The sequence below is a fragment of the Buteo buteo genome, chromosome 23 (genome assembly GCF_964188355.1).
Source record: "Buteo buteo chromosome 23, bButBut1.hap1.1, whole genome shotgun sequence".
NCBI lineage: Eukaryota > Metazoa > Chordata > Aves > Accipitriformes > Accipitridae > Buteo > Buteo buteo.
Window position 1 is genome coordinate 14,548,768 of NC_134193.1, and position 25,942 is coordinate 14,574,709.

The window sequence follows — 25,942 nt, forward strand, 5'->3', positions numbered from 1 at the left end:
GGTCGTGGGGAAGAGCTCCTAGGAAAAGTTCAGCAGCCCCGCTGGGATCCCAGTATAGGCAGCACACTAAAGGATCCCCAAAGATATCCAGTGCAATCTCCAAGATCAGGGTGGGTATATTGCAGGCAACATGCCTGGCATGTAAAATGGGTGAGGAGAAGCAGAGATCCTGCCTGGTTCTCCCACCCAGCAAGGCCCTCGTGGGAGGTTTGGAGCCCAGCCACACCAGACATCCTCCTGTTGAATATCCCACATTACCCCATGGCAGTTAGGCTCGCAGATCCTGCAGAACAGCTTGCGCAGAAATCCCCAATGCCACGAGGATAGATCTGACAAAAGATTGCCTATGCACTCCTTTGTTGTTTCTAAAGGGCATGATATTTCCCCTCGGACTTTGGTATTCATTCTTCAGTATCATACAGAGAATCTTTTCTATAAGAGAAATGTCATATTCTATTCCTTGCCCATTCCCACACCAGAGGATTTTTTTCTCCTTTCCACCTGCCTCTATGCGTGTCTGTCTCAGCCTCTTCGCTTGCTGTCACTCAAGGCAGCCAAGCTCTAAAGAGCACGTTCTGCCCTGCTAAGCATCCCTGCTCGTGTCCCGCTTTCCTTCCTCCTTTAGATGGCCATTGGGGATTCTTTCTTTTTCGAGACAAAGATGGTGCAACTAGTTAGAAAATGGGAAGAGGGAAGAGGTTGTCTATGTTCAACACAAACCTCTCAACAACAAGAAAGAAGGCAAATGGGGTGAATGCACCTTTATTGCAACTGGAGTGGGTCTGTTTTAAGGTGTAGAACTTGCAGGGGCCTTGTAAAGACATTGCATTGCTCATTAGAGGCATGTGTGTGTTTGTATGCAGTGCAGGTTTCCTTTTTTTTTATTCTTTGGAAGAAAACTCCTTCTTGCTCCCCAGGGCTGGCAGTCCAAACTGGGGGCTCTTCCAGCTCCAGCAGAACTTCGCTCCCAGCTCAGCTCTGCCCGCTTCTCACTTCTCAGCCTGTCCTTGCTGTTGGTTTTGTGACTATTCTCGTTTTCTCCTTCTCTCATTCCCAGGGCCGTGGAAGCAACGTGATTCACTGCCGGAAGGATGGCACCTGGAGCGGCTCCTTTCATCTCTGCAGGGAAATGCAGGGCCAGTGTGCGCTGCCCACACAGCTCAACAGCCACCTGAAGCTGCAGTGCGCCGGCGGCTACGGCATAGGTTTGTAAGCATCAACCCTGGCTGTCTGCCACGGGGGGATGCAGCTCAGGCGGGAGTGGGGAGCAGTGGGACAGGAGACAAGGAAGAGAATGGGAATGAGAGGGAGGAAGGAACGAGCCTGCAGTCCTTGAAGTCACCTTCTCCTGTGGACCTGTTTGCCTGAGTGAGAGGCTGCTATGGGAGGCTTTTCAGGGAACTGCTTTTAGGAAACATGAAGCTTTGAGAAGCCAGGCATCATGTAACATGCTCTGATTGCCTGCTTCTTGCAGTGCTTCCAGTTTTATCTTGTCCTTTCTTGGCCAGCTGGTTTTAATGGGCAGCCAGCACGCCAGACTATGCCAGAGACACATCCAGTCCTCAAAATACAGGGAGAGATTGTACCTGCATTTGCTCTTACACTTTTGTAATGTTGCCCTCCTTCAACCACATGCACACACACATGCCCCAGAGGCTGAAAGGCAGGAAGCTGGCCAGGAAGCACAGCACCAGGATAATTCAGGTCTCTCCAGAAAGAATATGAGACCAGCTGAGCATGCCCTTTGGTATGACAGTTGTTTAGGACCTGTTGTAAGGGTATGTTTTCCCCCTTCCTTCTAGGGTGCCTGGTCACTCTGCAAGGGGTGATGACTGCCTGCACTCAGCTTTGCTTTGTGTCACCCAGGCAGAGGGAGGGATAGATGACACACTGAATTGTACACACTGTATTGTATTTTCAGCCCCCGTTTCTGAGGTCTCCCTGCTGTAAGGGCTGCAATGGGAGCTGCGCTGGCTGCAGCCTGCACAGACTCGCAAGGCCCCTTCCTGCAGCCCCACTCCCAGCCCCTGCCAGCCCCCTCCTCCCTCCGCCTGTCCCTTTGAACTTGGGAGAAATTTCCTCGTTTTGCGGCTCCCTCATTATATCGCAGCCATGCAAGGGTCCACGAGCCTCCTTGTGTTCCCTCCCTGGGGAGGAGAACACGACCTGGATGAGATCACCACTCTGTAATGATGCCAATTACAGATCATATATCAAAACAATTCCAACCCGCTCCTTTCCGTAAGCGTAAATAGCGTGGCAAAGCGCGGGAGAGCGAGCGGCGAGCAGGCTGTGGCGACTCTTAATGTGGTGAGGCGTTTTACCCTTGAGATGAGGTTACCTCCCAGGGCCGGCCAGGTTTTTGCAAGGGGAGAAATACCAGTTCCTGGTTTGGAGGGCAGCATCTTGGTACTGGAAGCAGGAGGACCTGCAGCTGCCCACGCAGCGGGCGCCTGCCAGCCCACGGTCCTCTCCCAGCCCTGCCGGGGTGGCTGTCAGCAGGTGCCGATCCCAGATGCCAGGTCTGGTGGGCCTGATCCTGGGATGGGACCATGCAGCCCTCATGGAGGTGAGGGACTCGTGGGCCAGATCCTCCACGAGAGCGTGGTTCTCACTGGAGAGGGGGGAAGATCTCGGCGAGGGCACAGCGGCCGTTGGCTCTTATCCTCAGCAGATGGAGACATACCACACACTTTGTTATTCTCGCCCAGCACCACCTTTTGGGATCAGGTTGTTGGGGTTTTCTTCTCTTTGTGTTTTTGGAAGCCTGATCGATGTCCTTCCGAGAAGGTGCTCTCCTGCCATTCACTCGCAATGGGGCTGGTGTCAAGGGGCCTCATCCAGCGGGTCCCCGGAGCCACTACCACGTGCGCTGGGAAAGCAAAACAAGCCCCAAGCGCTCCCCGTCTTGCTGGCTCAACAGCCCAGGTCTGCTCTGCTCCTGCTGACTCCTCCATGTGGGAGTACGTGAGAAGGCAGAAGCAGGTGGGGAGAATAATAGCATCCAGTCATGGTCACTATGAATCCCACACACCTTCGGTAATTCCTCAGACACCTAATCTGCCCTTCCAGGCTGAGGTGTGTGTTGAGCCAAAGGTTCAGCTCTCCAAACCAGTGTGGAGATTAATTCCTCCCCCAGCGCTGATTGGAGTGCAGAAATCCTAATGACATGTTTGCAGCAGCTGTGCCATTCAAGAGTGATTTTCCAGGGGGGAAATGGTAATGGTCCAACACACTAGGGCTTACGGTTGTGTCACCACAGGGCTCTGGGATATTGCTGCAGAGTATCGCAGCATGTTTTAATAAAGAAAGGACAGGATTCCCACTGGGCATGACAGTTAATCAGAGAAAAAGCAGGTTTATGTGTGAACAAAGCCATCATTACCTCTCTGCGTACTTCTTATCGACTGTGGGACTTAGGTGATAGCTCGTCTGCAATATCATTAGGCTTGGTCACCCTCCAAAAGATTATTATTGAAGGTCTGTAAATTTGACAGATCAAACGGTAGGTTTTTGTCATGTCATAGGTGAGATGAGTTCGACAGCCTCTGCTTAATCAGTCCCATTGCTTGAAAGAGCAGTTGAAATGGAAAAACCTTCACATTTTCTTGATGATCTGAAAGCACAAAACCTGACCTCCTTCTTGGAGTTAATAGCCAGAGAGATACCTAGATATGCAGCTCATACAAAAAGGCCCTGGAATATCTGCCACCCCCACGATATCCTGCTGAGATGCAGGGTTGTACTCAGCATTTCATGTGTGGCTAGAAGATATGTGATAGTTATGGTTGACTGCTAATTGCAATTTAGGAAAAACGAGCCCTAATCCTGTCCTTCAGCTGGAAGGATGCTGAAAGGGTCAAAAGCTGCTTGCTTTATCCTTTAGCTTTATCCTCTCTGTGTTTCATGCAGGCACGGAGTGTACCACCTCATGTCTGGATCACAGTCACGAGCCCATCCTCCTGCGCGTGAACGAGACTGTGCAAGACATCCAACACTGGATGAACCCTCAAAGAGTGAAGGTCAGTGCCTGATGATTTCAGTATATCCCTTATTGTGTGTTTATGTGCAGTGAGTGAACAGCGTTACCCATGCTTCATTCAATGAGGGGAATACATGGGGAATTCTGCCCTTTAGAAAAGAATTACCGATTCTTGTTGTGTCTTTGCGTGTTGTTCTGGTAACGTGGTGGCTTTCTCCAAGTTGCTTTCTCTCTGTGATTTCCCAGCGAAAGTCAGTTCAAGGTAGAGGCTTGTCAAAATCAGTGTGCTCAGATCCACCCAGCACCAGTACAGTGGGGCTGATCTCTAAACATGATTCATTACACAGGAAGATGTGATGGACAGTGAGAGAAAGGGCACTGGCCACATTTTATTTTCTTCCTCCTTTTCAGTGTTTTGCATTCTTTGGGTAGCAGGGCTGGATTTTTCTGCACTGCTTTTGGATGACAAAAGAAGCTGATACAGAGGGTATTTCATTTCCCGAACCAGCAGAGCTGGCTGAGTCCTCCCCCCACCCCTTCGCCCGCATGCGAGAGATGCCTGCTCAGCACAGCCCCTTCCAGAGGTCACCACTTCTTCCTCCTGCCTGCTGCAAACGCACAGGCAGCATTAACCGCTCACGGCACTCCGTCCTGTGCGCCCTCCAGTGCGTGCCGGCATCGGTCTGCCCTGCTGGGGACGTGCACACCCACGTACAGCGCCTTGCACACACGCTCACCCCTGCACACGCCTGCCAATAGTGCCATGCCAGCAAATACCTGCTTGGTTTCATGCACACACTTGGATACCAGCGGGAGACACGCTCATCTACCTCTTTCTGAAAACCCTCACGCCATCTACAGAAACGTGCCCTCCTGCCTAGAAGCGCGTGTAAGCAGGCGCTTGTGCCTACGCAGTATTTCTGCAGGTGTAGACGTTTATCTGGACACGCTCAAGTGCGTGTCGGAAGACGCTGGCACATCACGTGTCACCAGGGTGCAGGTTGCTGGTGGTGCTTGAGCAAACCCTGTCGGCTTTTACATACTTGGCCCTGGCTTTGCAGGAGTCTGTTTTACGCACTTGAACTCCATTTAGGAGGAGAACAAGCAGCCAACACAGCTCCAGCATGTCCTGAGCAGCTTTGACAGTCTATTTGCTTCTCTACATGCCTAAATATGTACCCAGGGTTTGGGATTTTTGAAATCTGGCCTTGGCTGTGGATAGCAAGGCGCTCCAAAAATCTCCGCCACTTTATACTTCCCTATTTCACACGGAGCAATAGAATAAATCCTGGGAAGGGGTGGGGAACCTAAGTCCAGAGAATACGACAAGCTCATAGTGTCCTTCCCAGCTTCCCATTCACTCCAGACGCCAAGATTATATTACTGCCTAAGCCTAGGCTTTGCCAAGTTTCTGGCATGAAACATAAAGAAAACCCCTCTCTCTGTATTAGGGGCAATTTCTCACTGTCCCTTTCCCGAGTGCTAGACTTTAAAGTGGTTTTGTAATTCATGGTGAAATAAAGTGACAGCTTCCCTCCCGTTCTCTGCCGTGCTCCTTCGTTTATTGATGCGGGTACGCAGAGGGAGCTGTAACGAGTTTTATACCTGCAGGTCTCTGGAGGGCTCATTAGGCAGCAGGGAAAACATATAGTAGTAAAGGGGGAGATGAGGGGAGTGAGGGATGGAGGAGAAATCATGGTTTCCAAGAGTACAGTGGTAAATAAGACCTTTTTTGCCCTGATGGTGAGGATCTTGCAAGAGCTTTAGACTGTGAGCAGATACAAGTTGGACCCCACAAACACTTTGTAACTAGAGGGTGAGGTTCGGGCTTGAAAACTTGTGTTGGGAGATCGAAGGGAGCCTTTAGGAGATGAGTGGGATGATGCTGAGACATGCTGGAGGGGATTTTTTTGGTAGCTGTAAAACATCCATCTTACTCAACTCTCCAGATAAGGGGATGTCACCCACAGGGAGCAGTGCCTCGTGGGGTGCCGCTGGGGGAAATGCTGCTGCTGGTGGGACCAGGGAGACCCTGGAGAGATGGGGCTGGGATGCCTTAGGGGAAGGTCCCCATGGCAATGCGTTATATATCATCAATAATACGTGTCTCTGTTTATGGTCAGTGACAGCTTGCTGTTGTGCCATATGAGTAAAGTGAGCAGCTGGTTGCATTTACACAGCAAGAGCCACACTTTGCGGATCTCAAAGTACTTGAACGACGCAAAGGAAACGTTTTTAGTTGCTTAATTTCAGGCACAAGTGATGTACAAATGAGTGCAGTATGAGAAGCACATAAAGGCAAGACCAATCTCTGGAGTTTACCTTTGAGTGGACAGGCACAGATAAAACACAGGGAGAGCCAGCAAGAAAAAAAAAACAAATATATTTGTGTGTAGCTGCTCAAGCAACAGCTGTTATGGAAGCAAAGTGGGAAGAGGGAACCATCCCTCCTCTGGGGGTTGTTTAGAGCAGAGATGTGCAAATCACTTGATTTTTCGGTTCGCTGGAAGTTCTGTTGAATTAAGAAAAAAAATGTTTTCTCCTAATCAAAGTGACTTTTTTGTTGTTGTGATTTTTGGTGAACCAAAAAATTGGAGAAAAAACCATGTTGGTTTGAACATAATGTAGCACTTCATTTCCAAGGATTTTTTTTAAACTTTTTGTTTAATGAAAATGAAAAAAACTTAGAAATTAAATGTCCTCTCAAAGGAACAAAAACAACAGATATTTCCTTTTGAAAAATGTCTACGTATTACCATGTTTTTCAGAACCAGTTTAGGTTGAGTTGCTTTGTTGGGTCTGAAACAGTTTGCTGAAATCAGTGTAAGTTGGCCATGTCTTCCAAATCAGTATTTTCAGCAGGAAGAAAAATTCACCTGAAATATTCTGTGTATCTGTTGCTCTGCAGCGGGCCATGTTTGGAGCAACCATTGCTGTTCCCACAATTTCCCATTTACCGTACGTGTGCAAGGGGCAGCGAGCTGTTGAAGACACCCATAGATAGAGCTGCCAAGACTGACTATGCAGGCAGTGGAGAGAAAAAAAGTGAAATATCTCAGAAAGACAGCTTGACAGCTCTTTCCCATTGACTGCAGAGAAACAGGGCAGACACCTAATTTCTTTGGTTGTCTGAATTTGCATCCTTGCCTTTGTGCTGAGCAGGAACAGGCCAAATGCTGTGCAAGCGTGTGCATGCCTGGGATAGCCTTGAAAGGGCCAGCATGCCCCAACTCTGCTTACCAGCGGGCTGAGTGTGGCCATGGCCCCTCCGCATGCCTGGGATGCTGCCCTACTGCTGGGGATGTGTTTTCCCATATGTACTGCAAGCCCTGGGATGTCCAGAAATCATTAATAGGAATTCTTAAATACTCCCCTATTCATTTAAGCTTTGAAGTTTTCCTCCTTCCTTCCCCTCACCCCTTTCTGTGAGTGTTAGGCTCATTTTGCAGGCAGGGAAACTGAGTCATGGAGCGGTGAAATGACTTATTGCAGCACGGCGGCTCAGCGCCTGGGAAGGCAGGAGTTTCCACCACGTCTATAGCTACAGGAGGAAACAGCCACAAGTTGCCGTGTCTCCCCTCTCGTGGCAGCAGCGGCCGATGCCCTCACCACTGCCACGCTAAGCCCACGGTTAATTGTCATGTTCAGGTGGTGCCTGAGGAGAGAGTTAGCTGAGACCAGTAGATGCCAGTCCCTGGGCTTTAGCCCTGGGGGACATTTGACCCATCTAAGGTGGGGGAGAGCTCTCCACTGGCCTCTCTTGGGGAAACCTAATCTCCTCTGCAGCCCGCAAATGGTTGACATCATTGTGTTAGTCCCACCATGGGAGGGAAGCGCCGTGACGGGAGGCACTGGGTCTTCCCTCACAAGCAGAAAATGACAGCTTGATTTGCTTTCTTGGCTCTTTGTTACCTACTGTGGGAGCGCATCCCGGCTTCCTCTCCCTTCGCAGCAGATGGAGTCACAGCCACCAAACCGCAGATGTGGCTGGATGGCGTTTCTGGGATGGGGACAGGACCAAAGTCAATACACCCGGCTGCACAGCGTGGCCCACGCAGGAGGGCAGCTGTGCTGCAGAAGCCGATGCACGAGGGGAGCTGGGGCTGTAAGAGCGGCATATGTCACTGCAGCGGCTTGGAGCACGTGGCAGCACGGGGAAGGGATGGGGCTCGCAGAGGCAGTGGCCAGATGGGCTTTATCCCCTGTGCACCACCTGGCACGTGTCGGATGTGGTCCTTCCATCGACCTCTTACTGCATCCTTTGTTGGCCTTGTGAGTCCACCTTCCTTTCTGTGCGCAGTGATGCCATGGGATCCTGGTCAGGTCCTGCAGTAGTGCTGCCTATACCCTTCCTTGCTTGCTCTTTACACATTTGTTCATCTCAGTTGCCCCATGCAGCACCCTTTGGCACCTGTGTGCTTCTTTGCACCACAAGAGGCAGGAATGATGCCCAGCAGCCTGAATCCTTCCCAATTACTCAATTTTCCAACCCAGTCTCTCTCTCTACCTGTACCCCCTCTCCCATGCCATCGCACCGCACATACCACAGCAGCAGCCTGAGGGTACAAACAGGCTGGGTGGTGGGAATTCAGGTTTAGAAAACCATCGAGAGGAGCCAGGACCATGGCTGATGGCCCTTCCCTATGCATACTCCGCTTCCAGCTCCGTGAATGTTAGCAGGATTGAATTCAGCTGGAGTAGCTCTAATGGTCTCAGCTAGCAAAGTATCATCCAAGGAGAGGGCGAAGTAACTGGGACTAAGCTGTTGGCAGGTACCACTCAAAAGCAATGTGAATGTCCCACTGACCCAGTGATTAATCTAGCACAAGGTCAACTGGCTTTCCTACGCTATGGAGAGCAGCCCGGGGCTGCAATCCCTTTCCCTGGAGGATGTCCAGCCCCAGGCTGTGCAGACCATGGGATTGAAGATGACCTTGAGCGAGATGTCCAAGGAGAGCACTGTCCTAGCAGAGGCTTCACCTTCCATCCGTTCCTCTTTAGGGAGGGTGCTGGGTTTTTAATATTGGGAGGGTGAGGAAAGTAGTCAGTGCATCTTCTGCAAGGGATTGCTCTCACTTGGAAACCTCCTTCCCTAAGAGCCTGTTTCGGGGCTATTCAGCTCCTTTTGTTAGCTCCACATGCTCACACACATTCACACATATCGAGAGGTTTTGTAAATATTGATGCTTCTTACCAGGGGAATGTGAGATGCTCTTTGGAACTGCACTTCTTTACTTATTGTCTGGCTGGCCTTGGATACAGGAGGCAAACGCCTGAGTTTTTCTACTTTGGTTTGATTCTTGGGTTCAAATGCTCTTGAACTGCTTCCTTTACTCTCCCCCCCCCCTCCTGGTCTGTTGACTGGCTTTGTTTATTTTGAAACCTAGAAAAGTTTCCTTTCTTTTCCCTCTGAAGTGCAATAAACAGAAGAGGGGAAAAAAAAAAAAACCCTCACCATTTGTGGCAGGCAACAGCCTGGAAATCTCCAGCTGTCTGTCAAGAGCGTGCTGGGGGAATGTCTGACACCGCAGGGCCCCCGCACCTTGCAGCCTCCCTCCCGGGGGATAAACAACGTCCTCCCCCCTCGCCCAGCCGCTTCTCCACTCACACAGACGGGCCCTGTTACGAGGCAGGTGGGGCAAGCCGGGCTTGACTAATAGTGGAAAATCCGAGAGCATCGGAAAGATAAACAGCCCAAGTCAGATAGTATAAAAGTCCTTTTTCTAGCACACGCCAGGTAAGCCTCAAATGACAGAAACTGTAAAAACATGCTGAGGTTCCCCTGCAGATGGATAAAATTAGCCCTCAAATAAACAAGGGAAGGGATGGCTTGTGCATCAGGTCTTCCCAAATGTTAATCCCTTCCTTCCCCAGGCCCCCATCCAACCCCGACCCCTGTCTTTGGGTAAGCACCTATGTGTTCATCTTGCCCAGCTGGACGTAGTAGTGTTCCAGCCAGGGATGATAACCCAAAATGAACATTGTGCCTGATGTCCTGGTGAATGATGCGAGTCCTATCTCCTAGACCTCCATGGTATTGACCTGCCATCTCCACTAACTGGCCAAACTGTTCATCCACTCTTAAAATCTAAGTTTCCATGTCTACAGGCAAACAATGGTTGCCCTGGGTGTGTCATCATTGAGTAGGCTGGTCACCATTTTTGTCCAAAACTAGGAACTTCAGAGTTTATCATAAATCCAGGAATTACTTTAAAGCTCCTATAATGTAGCAGATGATGTTGTCCTTTCTGGGGGTTATTCTGAAGGCATGTAGTGGGAGGTGCTTCCATTTAAGATCTAAAGGATGGTGCGAAAATGTATCTGAAAGTCCACCTTTAGCATCTTCAAGAAGCACAGATACGATGGGTAGTGAAAGAGAACAATGTTTTGCAGCACCGAAGAAATCCCTCAATTAAATCCTAAAATGTGTCCCCAGTACCCACGAGCAAGACAGTGGACCTGTGCCTTTGCCTTTCCCTGCCATGTTCCCCCACCATGAGTGAAATATTGGACGTGACGTTTTAGGAGAACCTTAAATATTATTTTAATCTCAAATGTTCTGTTATTGCAAGTGTCAAGTCCAACACTTCTTGTAAATACCTGGAGGACAGCCAGGTCCTGAGAACACAAGAGGTGTTAGGAACTGAACTTCACTGGTTAAGTACAGGAGAGCCATAGGAGCCAGCACGCTGACTTTCTGTACACTGATTTCTTTGTCTTAACCTGTTGGGTTTTTTTCTTCTTCCCTCCAGAGCGTTGTCTGCACGGCGGGACTCAAGTGGTACCCTCACCCTTCCCTGATTCATTGTGTCAAAGGCTGCGAGGTGAGCTTTCGCATTAGCTCAGGTGGTCCCTGCTTGCTCTCCTAAATGTTATGGTAACAGTCACTGCGGTTGCGTGGGCTGTAAGTGCTGTTTTTCAAGTGGGGCAAACAGGGTTTTGTCCTGACTGTCCTATCAAACAGACTGTGATTGCCTGCATCGGTTCTGACACTCAGTGGTGAAATTGATGGTTTTCCTAAAGCCGATGATTGGGTGACTCTCACAGGAGTTAAACAACCAAGTAGCTCAGCAACACTGGTAGACTGTCAGAATTTCCCAGGATCTGGGAATTTCTGGGAAGTCGTAAAAAACTTCAGTTGTTTTTCCTTGATTTTGACATCTTATTAGAGGGCCAATTCTTTCCAAGGCCAGCTAGGCTTTGGGCATTGGTGTATGCAGATAAAATTCAGGAAAGCCAGAGGCAGAAATGATACCACTGGGTGGACAGCACAGCTGGACAGTGAGCAAATCACACATCCCTCTGCTGTGCACCTCCATCTGAACCAGAAAAAAAAACCAAACAGAAAAATGCAGTTACATTTCAGCTGTGATACATTTTTACAGTCTTACGTGTTATTTGAAAAAAGCGATTATTTTGAAGGATGTTGTTTCTGCTGGCAACAGTTTTTGAAAAGTCTGAGAAGTCTTAAGATGCTTCCAGTGGTTAAACGGGGCTGGAGCACCTCTCTCTGGGTCATGGCGCTTATGTGGTTTCCATCATGCCAGCCTTTGAGTATCTCACTCATGTCAAGAAGTCAGTCCTTGTGGTACCTCTGTAAGGCTGGGAAGCTTAATGCCCGTTTTAGAAATGGGGTAGCTCACAGGCAGAGGGATAGATGGCTACTTCGGTTACACGGACAGGCAGTGGAAGAGCTGTCTTGACCCCACATCTCCTGACTTTCTGCAGCACTGACTGCTCTCAGCACCACTAACCCAATTTTATAAGCGCATGGAAGTTATTTGCCCAGAGTGGCAGAACATGGCACAGAATTCCTAAATCTGACACGAAACTCTAGACCACATTGCTCTGCGACGTGATTTGTCTTGAAGTGAAAGACAGGTTTCCTTCGCATACGAATGTTGGGCCCAAGAGAGTAATAACTCTCCAACAATGTAATAGTTTCTGTCTAGTTGTTCCCTAAATGAAAAGCATTCTGCTGTCAGTGCTTTGAATGTCATAAGCCATCTCACGCATTGCATTCATGCAGGCTGGCTAGGCGCCGCTATTCTCCAAAGAGAGCTAAAATAACATCCAGCGACCATTAAGAAATGCCATTCAGGTGCTGATGCACCATTGGGTATCCATTCTCCTGCTGTTTAAGGATAGTTGTTACTGAGGCAAACTTTGCAATGATGTAATAATTTACCAGAAGCCATTATTACTGACATGCTTTTTCTCAGCATTTTATTCCCTTCCATCATTGTTAATTGCCAGACCCGTCTGCATCAATAGGAACTTTCTTCTTTTCATCATTCATTCAGCAGTGTCACTGCATCGCAATCTATCATCTTGGAAGGCTTTGTCCAGACAATTGATAATGGCCTCTAGCATCATTTTTAGAGCATGATGCTTCCAGGATCCAAGAATGGGCCAGAGTTTGTTCTCTGGCATTAAGATTTCAGAAGAAAAGCCATCTTCGCCAAACCTTTTTTCACGACTATGGAAACAGGGACTAATAAGCCAGTAGGTCAATAATACTGGGCCATTAAGCGGATACAATCCCTAATGTATTAATATCCTTAACATTAGGGAGGGTTCCCTGAATAGAAGGCTGGAAGCGGGGCCTTATTTTACTCTTGGCGCTCACAGTGGTAACCCAGACTGCTGCTGCAATGTGATTTTTTGTCGCTCCCTAGTGGCAGGAATAGAGGTTTCTGAGTCAGCCCCAGACTTCTCGGCAGCTAACTTAGGCGTTTCAGTAGAAAACTAGTCCCTCTGAACTAGCTGTATAGTCCTCCGAAAATACAGGAGCACAAAGATAGGCATGAAGACCTATAGAGACCTCACCCTCCACAGCCAGGCCTCCAAGGTCTCCCAAATGAGGATTTTGGTACCAAATCAGAATAGATGCTATTTGTCCCATTCTTCTCCTCCAAAGGACTGACTTGCCTACTCCGTGCCAGTGTGAGTGAAATGCAAATTCTTCCACAAGTTTCTTTTACTAATTTTCCAGTGTTCATATGTGTAGGGTACAAGCATAGGCATGGAAAATTAAAGTCAAACCTTTCTTGACAAGCAGGCACAGCCAGGCAGTACAAGTGAAACATGGGAAGCCTACGAAATTTCCTGGGAGGTTTGGCAAAGTTCACATTTTTGAATATGACCAGGTTGGCATAAAAATATCTCTCCATCTACTTATAAATCATTCCCTTTTAACTCTTAGCATATTAATTAAATTGGAAGGGCGTTTGCAAGTCAAAGACTTTGCCTGTACAAATACGTCAATCTCTGTGGAGGTCAATGGAGTTAAGGCACTTTGCAGGGATAGGAGCCTCACTCTGTAACTCTGATTTCTTTGTCAGCATTTGTAGTATTTGCATGTAGCTCAACAAGCAATGAGTCAGTCATCTCTTGGTAGTCCTGCTGTGGTCCAATATTGCCATCATTGCCTGGATTTCCTATACCTTGACAGAAATATTTAAATTTGCAAAACATCAGCAGTGAAAGTCTGTGTCTGCACCCCTCCGCAGGGTCCGTTTCAATATCAATGAGCGTGGCCATGGCTCTGTCTGAGGAGAGCACAGCGAGCTCTCATGGCTGGTCCTTCAGGTATCTATCAGCAGGGAGGCTCTGGTTCTGCAATTGCTGCAAAATCCTCCCAGGAAACCTCCACAAGCCTCCCCACCCGCTCTGCAATGATGCCTTCTTGTAGGAAAGTCCCTGCTGTGTTTTTCTCAGAGCAGAGTAAATGAATTTTCCAAAGAGCAGATAAAATGGGAATGGCCCCATGGGCCTGTACATGTAATAAGTGTTACAGAGATAAGACTGTGCTCTCTGCTGAGCATCCATTTTTCTGAGCTTTCATTGCTGCCTGGGATTCTCATACCAGGCACAGTTTTGCCTTCTAAGAAAGACTTCTGTACTTACTGACCAAGAGGGCTCCAATGTGTAATGAAGAACCAGACTTCAAGCCTTTTCTTCAGAATCATGATTATTATTCAGGTCCTGTGCAGCACATAGACTAGTGATCACATTGCATAGACTAGTGACCACATTTTCTTTTTCAAGGTGATTTATGAATTTTACTTAATAGCTCTCCACAACGTCCCTCTGAATAATTGCCATTATCCCAGCTCTGAGCTGTAGAATGGAGGAAGATTATGTGTCACGGCCAAGGTCACATGCAGTCACTGCTGGTCGGAGAACAAGAGCACGTCGTCCCTATGCTGAGCTCAGACCACTTCCATTTCTCTTTGTGATATGTTTTGTGCCCTCATTGCTGACACTTGTTGCATAGTTGGGAGAACTGTGGTGGAAAGTACAGCTATTAAAAGCAAGCCAGTTTTGCTGCTATACATAACCACCTTCTTATCCCACATAGTTTTGGAAGGTTAGCTTAAAATTATCAAAAGGTGCCACAATTTTAGATGCCTTGATGCTGTCTCTGGGCCTAGTCAAATTAATATTCCTGAAGCATCGTCTTATGTGGGATGTGAAAAGCCAACAAGGGCTCATTTCCCTTCCATTTAGTGTCCTTTTTTTTTCTGTCTGCTTTGAAGGGAGAGAGGAATAATTATGTCATGCTTTTCAGGGGAGTTGGTAATGTTACAAACTATATGGCTCCTTCAAGTCTTCATATTTTCCTTCTGACATATTGTTACAGGTTTTATCCATGTCCACACTCTCAGCCTTTTTCTGCTTTTTTCCTTGTTCAGCCTTTCATGGGGGACAACTACTGTGACTCCATCAACAACCGAGCCTTCTGCAACTATGATGGTGGGGACTGCTGTGCCTCAACAGTCAAGACCAAAAAGGTAGGGATGCCCCTTCCTCTTTTCACTGGGAATTCCTTGGTGAGTGCTGCTTTGCGCCTGGAAAAAAAATTATTTTTGCTAGATTAGGGGAGGTCCGAAGTCTCAGAAGGACCTTCAGTCCAAGCATCAGCTCACCATAGGCACTGAGTTCTTGTTGGTTCATTTTGAAGTTCCCTCTTGATATGCATGTGCATTTCCCATCATAACCCACCTTATATCTGTGCAACACAGGTTCTTTAAATAAAGTAGTGAGAGGCGTTCATTCATTCATTGGAAATAAACCCTAGCCTCTCTACAGGCAAAGGCTGGCTTCCTCCAAAACCCTGGGGCATGTTCATCAGCAAAGCTGCACCTAGTGCTCAGGCGACCTTCACACAGAAACACTGAGAAGGGTAGATTTGCCTGTCCTGATATACACCCTCGATGCTCAAAAGGGAAACTAAAGGTTAGGAGTCATTAGGAAAAGAACAGAGAGCAAAACAAAAGAATCATTGTAGGTCTGTACTTTGATCCGTGTGTACCCACATGCGCATGGCTCGCTGCTGACCACCCCATCTCCGAAAGGACAGAGTGGGACAGAGAATGGTGTGGAGCAGGGCAGGAGGGCTGAGTAGAGATGTGAAATATCTTCTGCACAGAGACCACATAGACCAGAACCTGCAAATCTGGCGAAAGAAACAATGGACATGGTTAGTGGCAGAGATTTATAAAAACAGTATTTAATGCAGGGAAGATGCTTAGGAAAATAAAATCCACTGTTTCTCATCACACAGCAAAGAGGGGGGGAAATGGTAATTACCTGGAAGCAAGATGCGAACAGATTAAAGAAAGTGCTTATTTGCACAATGTGTATTTGAATAATAGGATGCATTGCCACAGAGTATTATTAAGAATAAAAATATATTTGAAGTTGAAAAGAGAATAGGCATATTCGTGGAGGTGAGCTCCATCAGTGGCTATTAAACGCTGTGATCTGGATGCAGTTTCTGGCTCAGGAATGTCTAAAGCATTGACTGCTTGAGCCTGAGGAAGGATCCCTCCACACATCCCCCTTTTTTATGCTTCTTTATCACCCATTTCTGGCCACTGTTAGAGACAGTGACTGGAGCAATGGAGCTTGTGATTTGAAGCAGTACATTTCATATGTTTCTAACTGGGATGGATTTTGAACTTGTTTCCCAAAGAAAGGAAAGAAAATTTTAGCCTCTGCCATGTGAGATTTTTACCTTGTCTTCAAGATTTGAGTGTAGATCAGAGGGAAAATCCAGCTATGTTAACTATCTGATATATATGAATAAATAAGAAAAATTGAGGGAGCTTGGGCTCAGCATATGACATCATCCATTTCCCATCTGAGGAAGAAGGTCCTCTCTACCACAGCTGAGGGACTGAAGACCTCTCTGCAGGGACCAGTCCTTTCTAAGACAGCTTTGGCTGGAGGCTTCTTTGCCTTGGTTCAGCCAAAGTTCTCTTACCAGTACAGCAGTGTGAGCTGTCTCTGGCCCATCTGGGAACACTGGGAAGGGAAGCGGACATGTCTTGGCAAGTGGAAGTTGTTCATTTCTCCACTGGGGAAGAGGTAGTTTTCCTAAATGTGCTTTTTTGGACAAATTTTCCCCTGTATTGCTGTGTTTCTTTTGCGAGTGCCCCTGCAAGCCATGTGCTGGGAGGGAAGCACAGGCAGGTGAGCTTCTCTGTTTCCCAAGGGTGAAGTAGGACCTGGAGAGCCCGTACGGGGCTCCCTGCTGAAAAGACCACTGCAGAGACGAGCAGGGTGACAGGCAGCGGCTCATCTTCAGTCTTGTCTCCAAAAAGAGATTCCTGTCTCTGGCTGGTTTTCTACCTCCTTGGGAGGAGCAGCCCAAGGGCAAGCACAGCTTGCTTGCTGGCCTCACAGGCCCACCAGCTGGGAGAGCAGAGCTGGAAGTGCCCGGTAGCTCAGCATGGCGTAGGTCTTCTCCTCCTACAACAGCTGGCCTGGGAAACTTTATCTTGCTGCCTCCAGGCTTGAGAGCAGGGGATGAAAAATCCCAAGAGGTGCCAGAGGAATGGAAGTGAGGTGGCTGGGAGGGGACCAACCCAAACCAGCCCCATCAAGACAGGCGCTAAGGGCACAATGTATTGCTGGGGTGGGGACGGGACTGAAACACAAGGGATGTGAGTGCCGAATTGAGGGGGAGAGGGGTAGGATTAAGGTTTGGTAGCAGAATTTATTGCTGGGCAGGGAGTTGAGACAGAGTGGGATCTGCACAGAGTCGTGAGCACTTACCAGCCAGGAGAGTCACACTCAAAATTTCTGCTGCTTCACTGCCACCCAGAAACGAAGTGACCACCCAAGAGCGGGAAAGCACTTTGTAGCCCAGTTGGTTACTGGTTTCTGTGCTAAAACTGCATGATGCAAGGAGCAAGTGGTTCAGAGACAGGCAGCTGGTCACAGGTCTGGTGCATTTTCCCCATGGACGGGGAGGTTTTGTAGCTTTTTGGAGATAAGTCTGCTTCCACTGACTTCACTGGGAGCTGTGTCTTTGTGATTGGGAGAATTAGACTTGCCCTACTTTGTACGTTAGAAACACCCATCCTAGAGATCACATGGTTTGAGGGCTGAACCACAGAGCCCATCACTTCCTCGGCATGCATTCAGCTTCCCAAATCTTCTCCTCTCTCCCAAAACACCACCAACATCCCAGGAGCTGAACAATGCACTCGGGAGGAGTGAGGAAACCACCTTCTCCTTGGACCTTCCATGCCAAAAGCAAGATGCTAAGTCCCAGTTTATTACATTTATAGGGTAAAGGGGGGAATAATAACCCAGCCGGCGGGGCTGCAGCCTCAAAGCCGAAGAGGTGGCAGGCAGCACCTCTCTGCCTGCAAAGCGGCTGCCGACACCTGCGGCAGCAGCCGTGGGGCCGCCGGTCTCGGCTCTGCGAGTTATTTTCCCGTCTGAGGCCTTTGACTGAGACCAGATTTCAGGCAAGGTTGTTCAAATACAGCCCTCCCTTTGAAGAGGTTTATGAGTGGAGCGTTACAGGAGATATTCCAAAGGGAAAAACAATGAAAGGTGAGAGAAAAGGGAGCTGAATAAAAATACTCCGCATACCAAATGCTTCCAGCACAGTTTGCCACTTACTTAAAAAGGCACAGTTTTAAAATACACATTGGGTGTAAAAGCCAAAAACCTGGAGGAGACATAGGGAGGGGCGAGTCCAGCTCTGTTAATTCCAATACCAGATGAGGATGTATTTTCATACGATTGTAGAAAGAGCGAGACACATGAAAGAGACTGCTTTGCTCCTTTTCTTTCAGGGTTACATACTATGTGGCAGATGTGTCAGTCTTTTAAAGCCCCTGCAAGTTTACCCATAAATGTCTAACATTTATGCAACACCTGTTTTTCTCCCAAAATGTCACAGGACATTTTACAAGCTTTAGATTTATCATCTTTTCACCGTTGCAGCCATTGCTGAGGTGACACATGGTTCACATTTAACAGAACATAGCAACTCTGCACATTATTTTGGGAAAGGGCTGAAGATTAACATTGCATCATGTGAAGATTCAGCAGTTAACAGTCAAGTAAGAGCTGGCTTCAGATCTTTAATGTCCACAAACTGTCAAGACTTAAGTTTCACTGCGATCCCACTACCCTCCCAAATGCACTTTCAGCTGCACACAATGCTGTGAACCAGGCTGCGTGAAAGCAAAATTATTCAACCCATATTCACTTTAATTCTGAGCCCTCTTACTTAATGTAAGATTTTTCATGCCTCTGTTTTGTTGCCCTGAAAACGCACAAGCAATTTCCGTGCAGCATTCACTTAGGCCATGTTTTCCCTTTGCATTTGAGCATTAGCAGCAAATGACCTTGCGCATTTCTGCAGCGAGAGGGGAACAGAGTGGTGTGACTTATCTGACCAACCGCCTACTAATCAGCGCTGCTGCTTAGATAGGAAATAATGAGTATTTTGCCCTGCACTATTCACAATCAGGCTAGAGAGCTTAAAAGAAATCATTAAAGATCTCTTCTGAATGCTACAAACGACAACGAATAAATTCAGTCATATTCTGGGCATAAATTCGAGGCAACTGCAGTCAGCAAGCGGGAAAAAGAGACATTCATCAGCTTAATTATTTGTTGTGCGCTAATTGATCAGCGTCACCCTGCAGCGGGCGCGAAGCCAGGGCTGGCGCAGGGACGAGAGCCACCCAAGGCAGCAGGGACGCGGGTCCTGCGGTGCCTGAGGGCGCAGCCCCGGGCAGGTGGGCTGCGTGGGGAGCAGGGGGCCGGCGGCAGGGTTTGCAGTTGGGGCAGAGGACGGGGCTGCGCTGCTCACAGCTTGCCCTGTGCATGACCCAGGAGCAGCTTTGAGAGACAGGAAGGCCATTGCCGGCCAACCTCCAAGGGAGAGAAAGCTTCTGTTGTGTATCTGGAGGGGATAAAGTCTTCCGTGAAGGACAAAGCAAAATCCCATCTCCTTTTAATCTTCCTACCCTCCTGACCCAGCACAGGTTGCCAGCTCCCTTCTGCCTGGCTGCTCTAGGAAGCTGCTTCTTGCTTTGTATCCTGCCACAGATAAAAGAAGATACTATTTTTTAAAACATTAAATACGTGACACTGCTAAAGTGAGAAAAATAAATAACCTGGGCATAACTGGCTGTCTCTGGGCTGGTGGCTGCCTGCAAGGAACTCCTGGGGTGTGCGGCATTGCAGGGAGAGAGGCTATGGCTATTGCTTTCTGATTTGTTTCAGGAAATCTTCTCTCCGGTCGCTGTTCTCCTTCACTTCTTTTCTCTCCCCCTTCCCTTTTACAAGTTTTCCCTGGACAAGGCTGTCTAGAAAGGCCTCGTAGAAATCAGAAATGTCTCTCTCTAGGCTCTGCTTATGTACTTTGTTCCAGACTCGGATCGCAGATTTGCTTAGTTGAAGATCCTGCCGTCTGGTCCCTGCAGATTTAAATACACAGAATTTGCTGTTTTAAAATTCCCTCAACTTAAACCATTTGAAAGGGTGAACTCTCATCTGTCTTTCCTCTCTGCCTCTCCTTTTCGTCACATAAGGGGTAAACCTACAGCTCCCATGAGAAAAACCTGTCTCACTCGGTTATCACTCGGGTTTTCCCTCAACTGCTTTGCCCCATAGCACTTAGAAAAGAAATAGAAAAATTGTCCCGCCCCTTCAGCCTCTTGACATTTCTGTCCAACACCTTGGAGAGGAAAACCAGCAAGTGCCTTGGCGGAAAACAAATGAGGACTTGCGGTAGATAGAGGACCGCGTGGGATTCATCCAAAGCTTTGCTTATCTAAAAGATAGGCAAGTTATCAAAACCTCTTCAGAGACTTTATGGCCGAGAATTCAAGGCCTAAAGAAAGGAGCTTTGAACTGAGGGGCTGCTGCTGGCTCCAGCAGGGATTTCCAAAGACTGTCCCTGTCTCCCCAGAAAGGGGGGTCTGCTGCAGTCCTACCCCTAGGACAACAGAAATAACCACTTCTTGGTATTTTGGAGAAATAAGCACCTTCTCCCAGCTCTCTAACTGCAACACAGACCTGTCTCGGGGAATCTCAGGTCTTGCTCCATTGGCAGAACATGGTTTTGAGGCAGCTCGTGCAATTAGCAGCCTAAGTGACCACACCAGCTGAGGAAGTTCTGCTTATCCAGAAGACCTGATTTTCCTGCCATGATGCTGCTCCCAACAACTTCAGTGTCCCCAGCTGGGTGTGTTTGTCAGCTCTGTAATTAGCTGACAAGATACAATGAATGGTGGGTGAGCACGGAGGAAGGAAGGCTACAGTACCGAGTGTTGCTTCATGCCTCTGGAAGCGGCTGAGTGCTGCTGCGTGCTCCCAGCACGCTGGTTCACCCAGGCGGGTGGGTGAACTCATTTACCCGCGAACTGTTGGTCGCACCTTCAGTGGCTAGCTGTTCGCCATGTGAGGAGCGCTTTCTGTCATGGTTGGTTGGGATGGGAGCTTATTTTGGGGATCAGAACTTGGTTTCATAATCGTTCAGGGAGGCTTTCCAGGCGGTGATAAATTAAAAGCAGTGATGGTAGTAGCACATGTTGCCTATCCTGAGAGAACGTTCTTGGCTTCAAGGGACATGGGGCTTCCCACAACATACAGCGTTCCCAGGGGACGTGCTAGTGGAGGGTGTTTGCTTTGCTATCCGACCTCACTTCATTAGCAAGTGTTACAAAAACCAACGAACAAACCTTCCCTGCTCCACCGCCAGCTATTTGGCCTCTGGGTGGTCTGGCTCCTATTAAATCTTTGGTGATTATTTAGACTAATTACATTCATGTTTGCACAATCAGTAGCACGAGGGTAGGAAGCGCAGCTGATTGCTGAGCAACTGAGCTCCGTGTGGTTTGGCAAACGGGCTCCCTTGCTTTGCTCAGCGGGCAGGCGGGGATGCGGGGATCCATGCGGGCAGGGCTTTCCCAGGGATCCCTGCTGGCTTTGGGCCATCCTGCTTCCACCAGTTCTGGTGAGGCTGCTCCCGATTTATATCCGACAGAGAGAGAGGAGCATCTGTTGGGTTCAGCTGAGCTACGTCTTGTTACACCATGTTTGCTGGCTTCAGTGGGAGAAAGCCAGGTTTATGGTGGGGCAGTTAACAAAAATTCAAGCCTTTAAAACTGTATGTGCTGCGTGGAGAGGAGGTTTCCTGCGAGCTTCATCTTCACTTTTCCCAGGCCCTCTGGAGCAATGCCCTAGGTGTGAACCTGCATACCAGCCCCCGGAGTTAAAAGGGGGCTCGCTCTTGTTCCATTATCTCAAAACAGCCCTGGTGACCTAAACGCCGAAACCCACTGAGAAGATCCTTACAAGATGCATTTTTGTCCCACAAGGGCCTTGTCAGGGAGCAAAATACTCCCCGGCGTTTGAGCTGCGGGGGTCTCGGGAGGCGCGGGGCTGCGACACTCAGCACGGCCTGCCATGCTTATCTCGACATGCCACGCTCACCCACAGAGGCTCTGTCTGCAGCAGGGCCTTCAGATTTCCAGCTAGGCTTGTCTGGGAGATTTCGCAAACACTTCAGGGCTGAAATCTAACAACAGGCTGTTTCCCAACACTTTGCAGCCCTCCTCCCCTGCTTCCCCCCTCCCCGCCTCCAACCTGGCCCCTTCCCCGGGCCTGATTCTGCCTGCTCTGGTGCTGCTGTGAACCAGCCCCAAGCGTGCTGGATGGGAGATACAGCCGGGTCAACCTGATACGAGCCTGTGTGAGGGATGAGCTCCGACCCTTTGCAGAACTGTTTCCCATCCCTCCCTGTACCTGTCTGGGATTTCTCCTGTCAACGTTCCCACCAGTTCCTCATAGACTGGCCTTTCTCAGCAGGGACCTGTCTTGGGATGTCACCAGCCTCTTCACATAGGTGCCATGTAGCGAGGACTTATGGCCTCTCACTCATTTCATGACCTGGATCCTAGTTCTGCACTGGTCTGTTGTATCCTTGTCTTTGTTCCCATAGTCAGGAGCATGGCATCAAGGACAAGTGTGGCCTTGTTTCCAAGAGGGACCCTGGGTTTTATCCAAGGTCTTATCGCCTAGCGTGGGAGAGGATGTTTAGGGCTCCCATACCTTTGTGGAGAATGGAAATATGGGTTCATACGCTGCGCAGCACGGGTGGTGAGTTGGTCGAGGTGGAGGTGTCTCAGATCTCGTGTGTGTTGCACCCCAGATGTCTGTGCTAACCTCCTGCCTAGCCCATAAGCCTACACCTGCTGCAATTGCTCCTTTAGGTTCAGAGCAGGACGTGTCATGCCGTGCACGCTCCTGGGGTGACGGATGTGATTTAGATAGTGTCTGTTTATTCTTGAAGATAGATAGGTCTGTGGTCCAGTGTGGTTCAGGTGTGACCCACATTCCCCTGAGTGCTGTCAGACCACGCCGTGGCTCTGTTCTGGATCATCTCCAGGAGATGTGTGTGTGTAGGGGGTGCGCATAGGTGTGCAGAGCTGTGTTCTTCAGTTGTGCCTTTTTCAACCTATTTTAATTAACTCGAGGAGACAATGTCCTGCACTACTTCATCAAATGACCAGGCCAGGCCCTAAGCTTAGTTTTTAGCTTTTTCTCCCTGCCCTCCTAGATATTAGCCAGGTTTTCTACAAGGGGAGATAGACATAGGTGAAATGCAGGACTTGGCGGGTGGAAGGAAGAAAAGCCAATTCTTTAATACTGGCTTTACAATGGGTATATCTGGAAATTTCAGTACAGGTCATATATTCTGTTAATGAGTTGGGCTTTCACAGACCTATTTAAAAAGAAAAGAAGCAGTTAATCTTGGAGTATGTATATCTGGGCTCCACACCTAAATGGGCTATCATTCAGAAAAAGGTTCAGCATTTATTATTTCTAGCACATCCAGCAGCTTTATTCATGGCTCTGTACTCCAGAGGGCTATCACTCTATGAGCCCAAGGCAATAGACAGTCCTTCTTCTAAGGGTTTTTACAGTTTCTCCGAGTCGGGTACTTGTGACAATCCTAGTAGATGCTGTGTGTGGGGTAATATTCCTAAATACCTGTGGAAATCAGGTCCTTGGGGAAGTCAAACGTGTATTTTTTGTAGCTGTTGTTTGAAGTGGAAACCATGAATTACTGAGAAGTGTTTGGAGAATTTTGTCTTGTCTAATATGACTGTGGATGTGCTCAGTACCCATAGAAATCTCTGCCTTTTCACATAATAGAAAACTGATCTCTGGAGCTCACTGCCATAAGACAAAACAATTCATCTATCTGGACAATAGCATTGTAAAAATCAAATTGCACAAAAAAACTCTGTAAGGGACATAAAGTGAATGAGGCTAATCTGATCAGGAAGAAACCCTCTTACACTCAGGCTACCCACTGCTGTGAACTGCTGCTGAGCCATGAAACTGTCTGCTCTTGGGGCCACAGCTCTGCCCCAGAGAGAAAGCTTCTGCTCTTCTGTCCATGACCACTATTAGGAGACCAGAGGGTTTCTAGAGGACAACACACGGCAAGACATTTCTTCTCTAGTGGCTCTGTCTCACCAGAAGTTGGCTGCAATGTAGTAGCAACCTAGCCTCTTACATGCACTTTTTGTTCAGGTTGCTCCAGTGCTGAGCACACGCTTATAGTGACCTGTAAGAAAGTACAAGGGAAGACGAGGGACCTTTGAATGCAGGGGCCACTTAATTGCCTTTGTTAGACTGTTACAGACAAATGCAGTGAATCCAGGCCAGGGAGAGGGAAAAGCTTGATCAAGACAAATGAAGGAATCAAGTTCCCAGGTCTCGCCTCCAACCAGTAGCTTCGTTGTACAACAGGGAGGATTTTTTAAGTCAAAATCGTTGCCAAATCCAGACTGAACTGAATGATTCAGGATAAAAAAATAAAAATAGGGGAAAACTCCAGACATACTTATATGTTTTGTTTGAGCATTTTCTAAGTGAGATAAGTTTTTATTTCAAGACATAACTTTTGCTCTGGAATTGTCTTTTTTATTTGTATGTCTTGGAGGGAAATGTCAAACCTGAACTGTAGCAGATAATCTAAACCAAAATGTTTCCCTCTACATTGAACAAAAACAGTCAATTTTTTTTAATGTATCTTTTCTTTTTTCCTTTCCAGTATTTTAATTCAGTCACTAAACAATCCCTCCTCGGCCTCCTCACCAAACCTCATTGTTTGCAGACTTCTCTGTTTTCCTATCTAAGAATATTCATAACACTGTGATATGAGACAGTCTTGCTCTGGCTGGCTTCTGTTGGATTAAGTGACCCCTAAGCTCTTATTGTTTTCTGCAGTTTATGAACTTCTTTAGTTTCCAATTATTTGAATTCATTTGCTTTTAACTTTTTGGACTATCTCTTCTTTTTGCAACCCCTGTGTTTGCACAATTGTAGATTCAGATTATTCACTGGTTGGTTATTTAGCTCATAAGTCACCAAGGCCATGGCTTGATGAAGCGTCATCACCCTCTTCTACCTGGAGGGTCGGGTCTTCTGGGAATGAAGTCAAAAGCAAGGGGAGGAGGCTGTCTAAACCCTGATTTGGTGATGAGCGTTGGCTATTTAATGTCTCTGTCAGCATGTCCCTGCCTTAGGCTTCCCAGTTGTGAAATAAAGATCCACACCCCTCTATCCCATTCTTGTGTGCGTCAGGAGAAAGGCACGCTAGCGATGGACATGCAGGGACACGTATGGAAGGTCTAGGTGGAAATGACAGCTATGTGTTCAAGCACAGTGCTTAGTCCACATTCCTAGATGCGCTGTTGATGATACATAGGGAACAGGCAGACCCAGGCTCCATAGCCTGGAGAAAAGTGTTTATGAAAGAGAGAGCAAACATGTGGCAGCAAAGCCAAGGGAAGCAGACGCACTGCACGCATGCAGCCCTTGCCGGGAACGTTTGAACAGGTTGTGGCACTGTCTTGGAAGGAGTGTAAAGGAGGGGAATGAGGTCATTTGCTCAGTCTGTGCAGATGGGAGAAATTCTTGGGAATTCACTTCAGGGCAGGCGAGACACTGTTCCACTGCCACCCCCTTTTCTTTATGTAAATACTATGATGCAATAGGCCAAAATCAACTTCCGCTCGCCAGGCACTGCAGGCTATTGTTTCAGCTCCTTCCCACGCTTCTCCAGAGGGATCACGGACAGATGACAGATCATGCACATAGCAGTCTCTCACTTGCATTCCTTTGCTGTTCCTCAGTGCCCGTTAGCCACATCTCTTCACCTGAAACACAGCTGGTATTTAGAGAAGTCTCTGCTGGACTGCAGCTTCGCTGATCTGCTAGGTAGTGTTTGGTTCAGTTCCTGAGGAATTGAAACCAAGAACATTCATAGTTAAATGCACAAATGGACTTAGGCACAGCAGCAGCGCCCAAGTCATGGGGCCCTACTGCAAAATGATACCCTGCAGAGGGGAGATTATGGCCCAGGAGCAGGGTTCACCAAAACCCCCAAGCTGGAGGTAGGTAGGAGTGCTACGGGGAGGCTGGAGTTGGGACCTACTGGACCCAGTAGCGTTTGGTGAGCATTTGAGTTGGTCCTGTGAGATGAGGGTTTTGTAACATTGCTGTCATTTAGTGTTTGTAGCCTTTGGGATAAGGATAGCTTTTCAGAAGAGGCTGGCTGTGTACTGTGATCCAAGCATTGTGATAAGTACCCCAAAAAGCCCCAGAGTTGCCTGAGAATTA

The 25,942-nt window shown here is 48.1% G+C and overlaps 1 protein-coding gene across 1 annotated transcript in view; it reads left to right on the forward strand.

Annotated features, from left to right (window-relative positions):
* PAPPA (pappalysin 1) overlaps positions 1-25,942 on the forward strand; it is a 181,131-nt gene that overhangs the window by 151,465 nt on the left and 3,724 nt on the right. The window contains exons 18-21 of the mRNA XM_075055166.1: positions 1,058-1,205; positions 3,913-4,022; positions 10,735-10,806; positions 14,680-14,778. Coding sequence (XP_074911267.1) covers positions 1,058-1,205; positions 3,913-4,022; positions 10,735-10,806; positions 14,680-14,778 — 429 coding nt within the window. The remainder of the gene's footprint in view (positions 1-1,057; positions 1,206-3,912; positions 4,023-10,734; positions 10,807-14,679; positions 14,779-25,942) is intronic.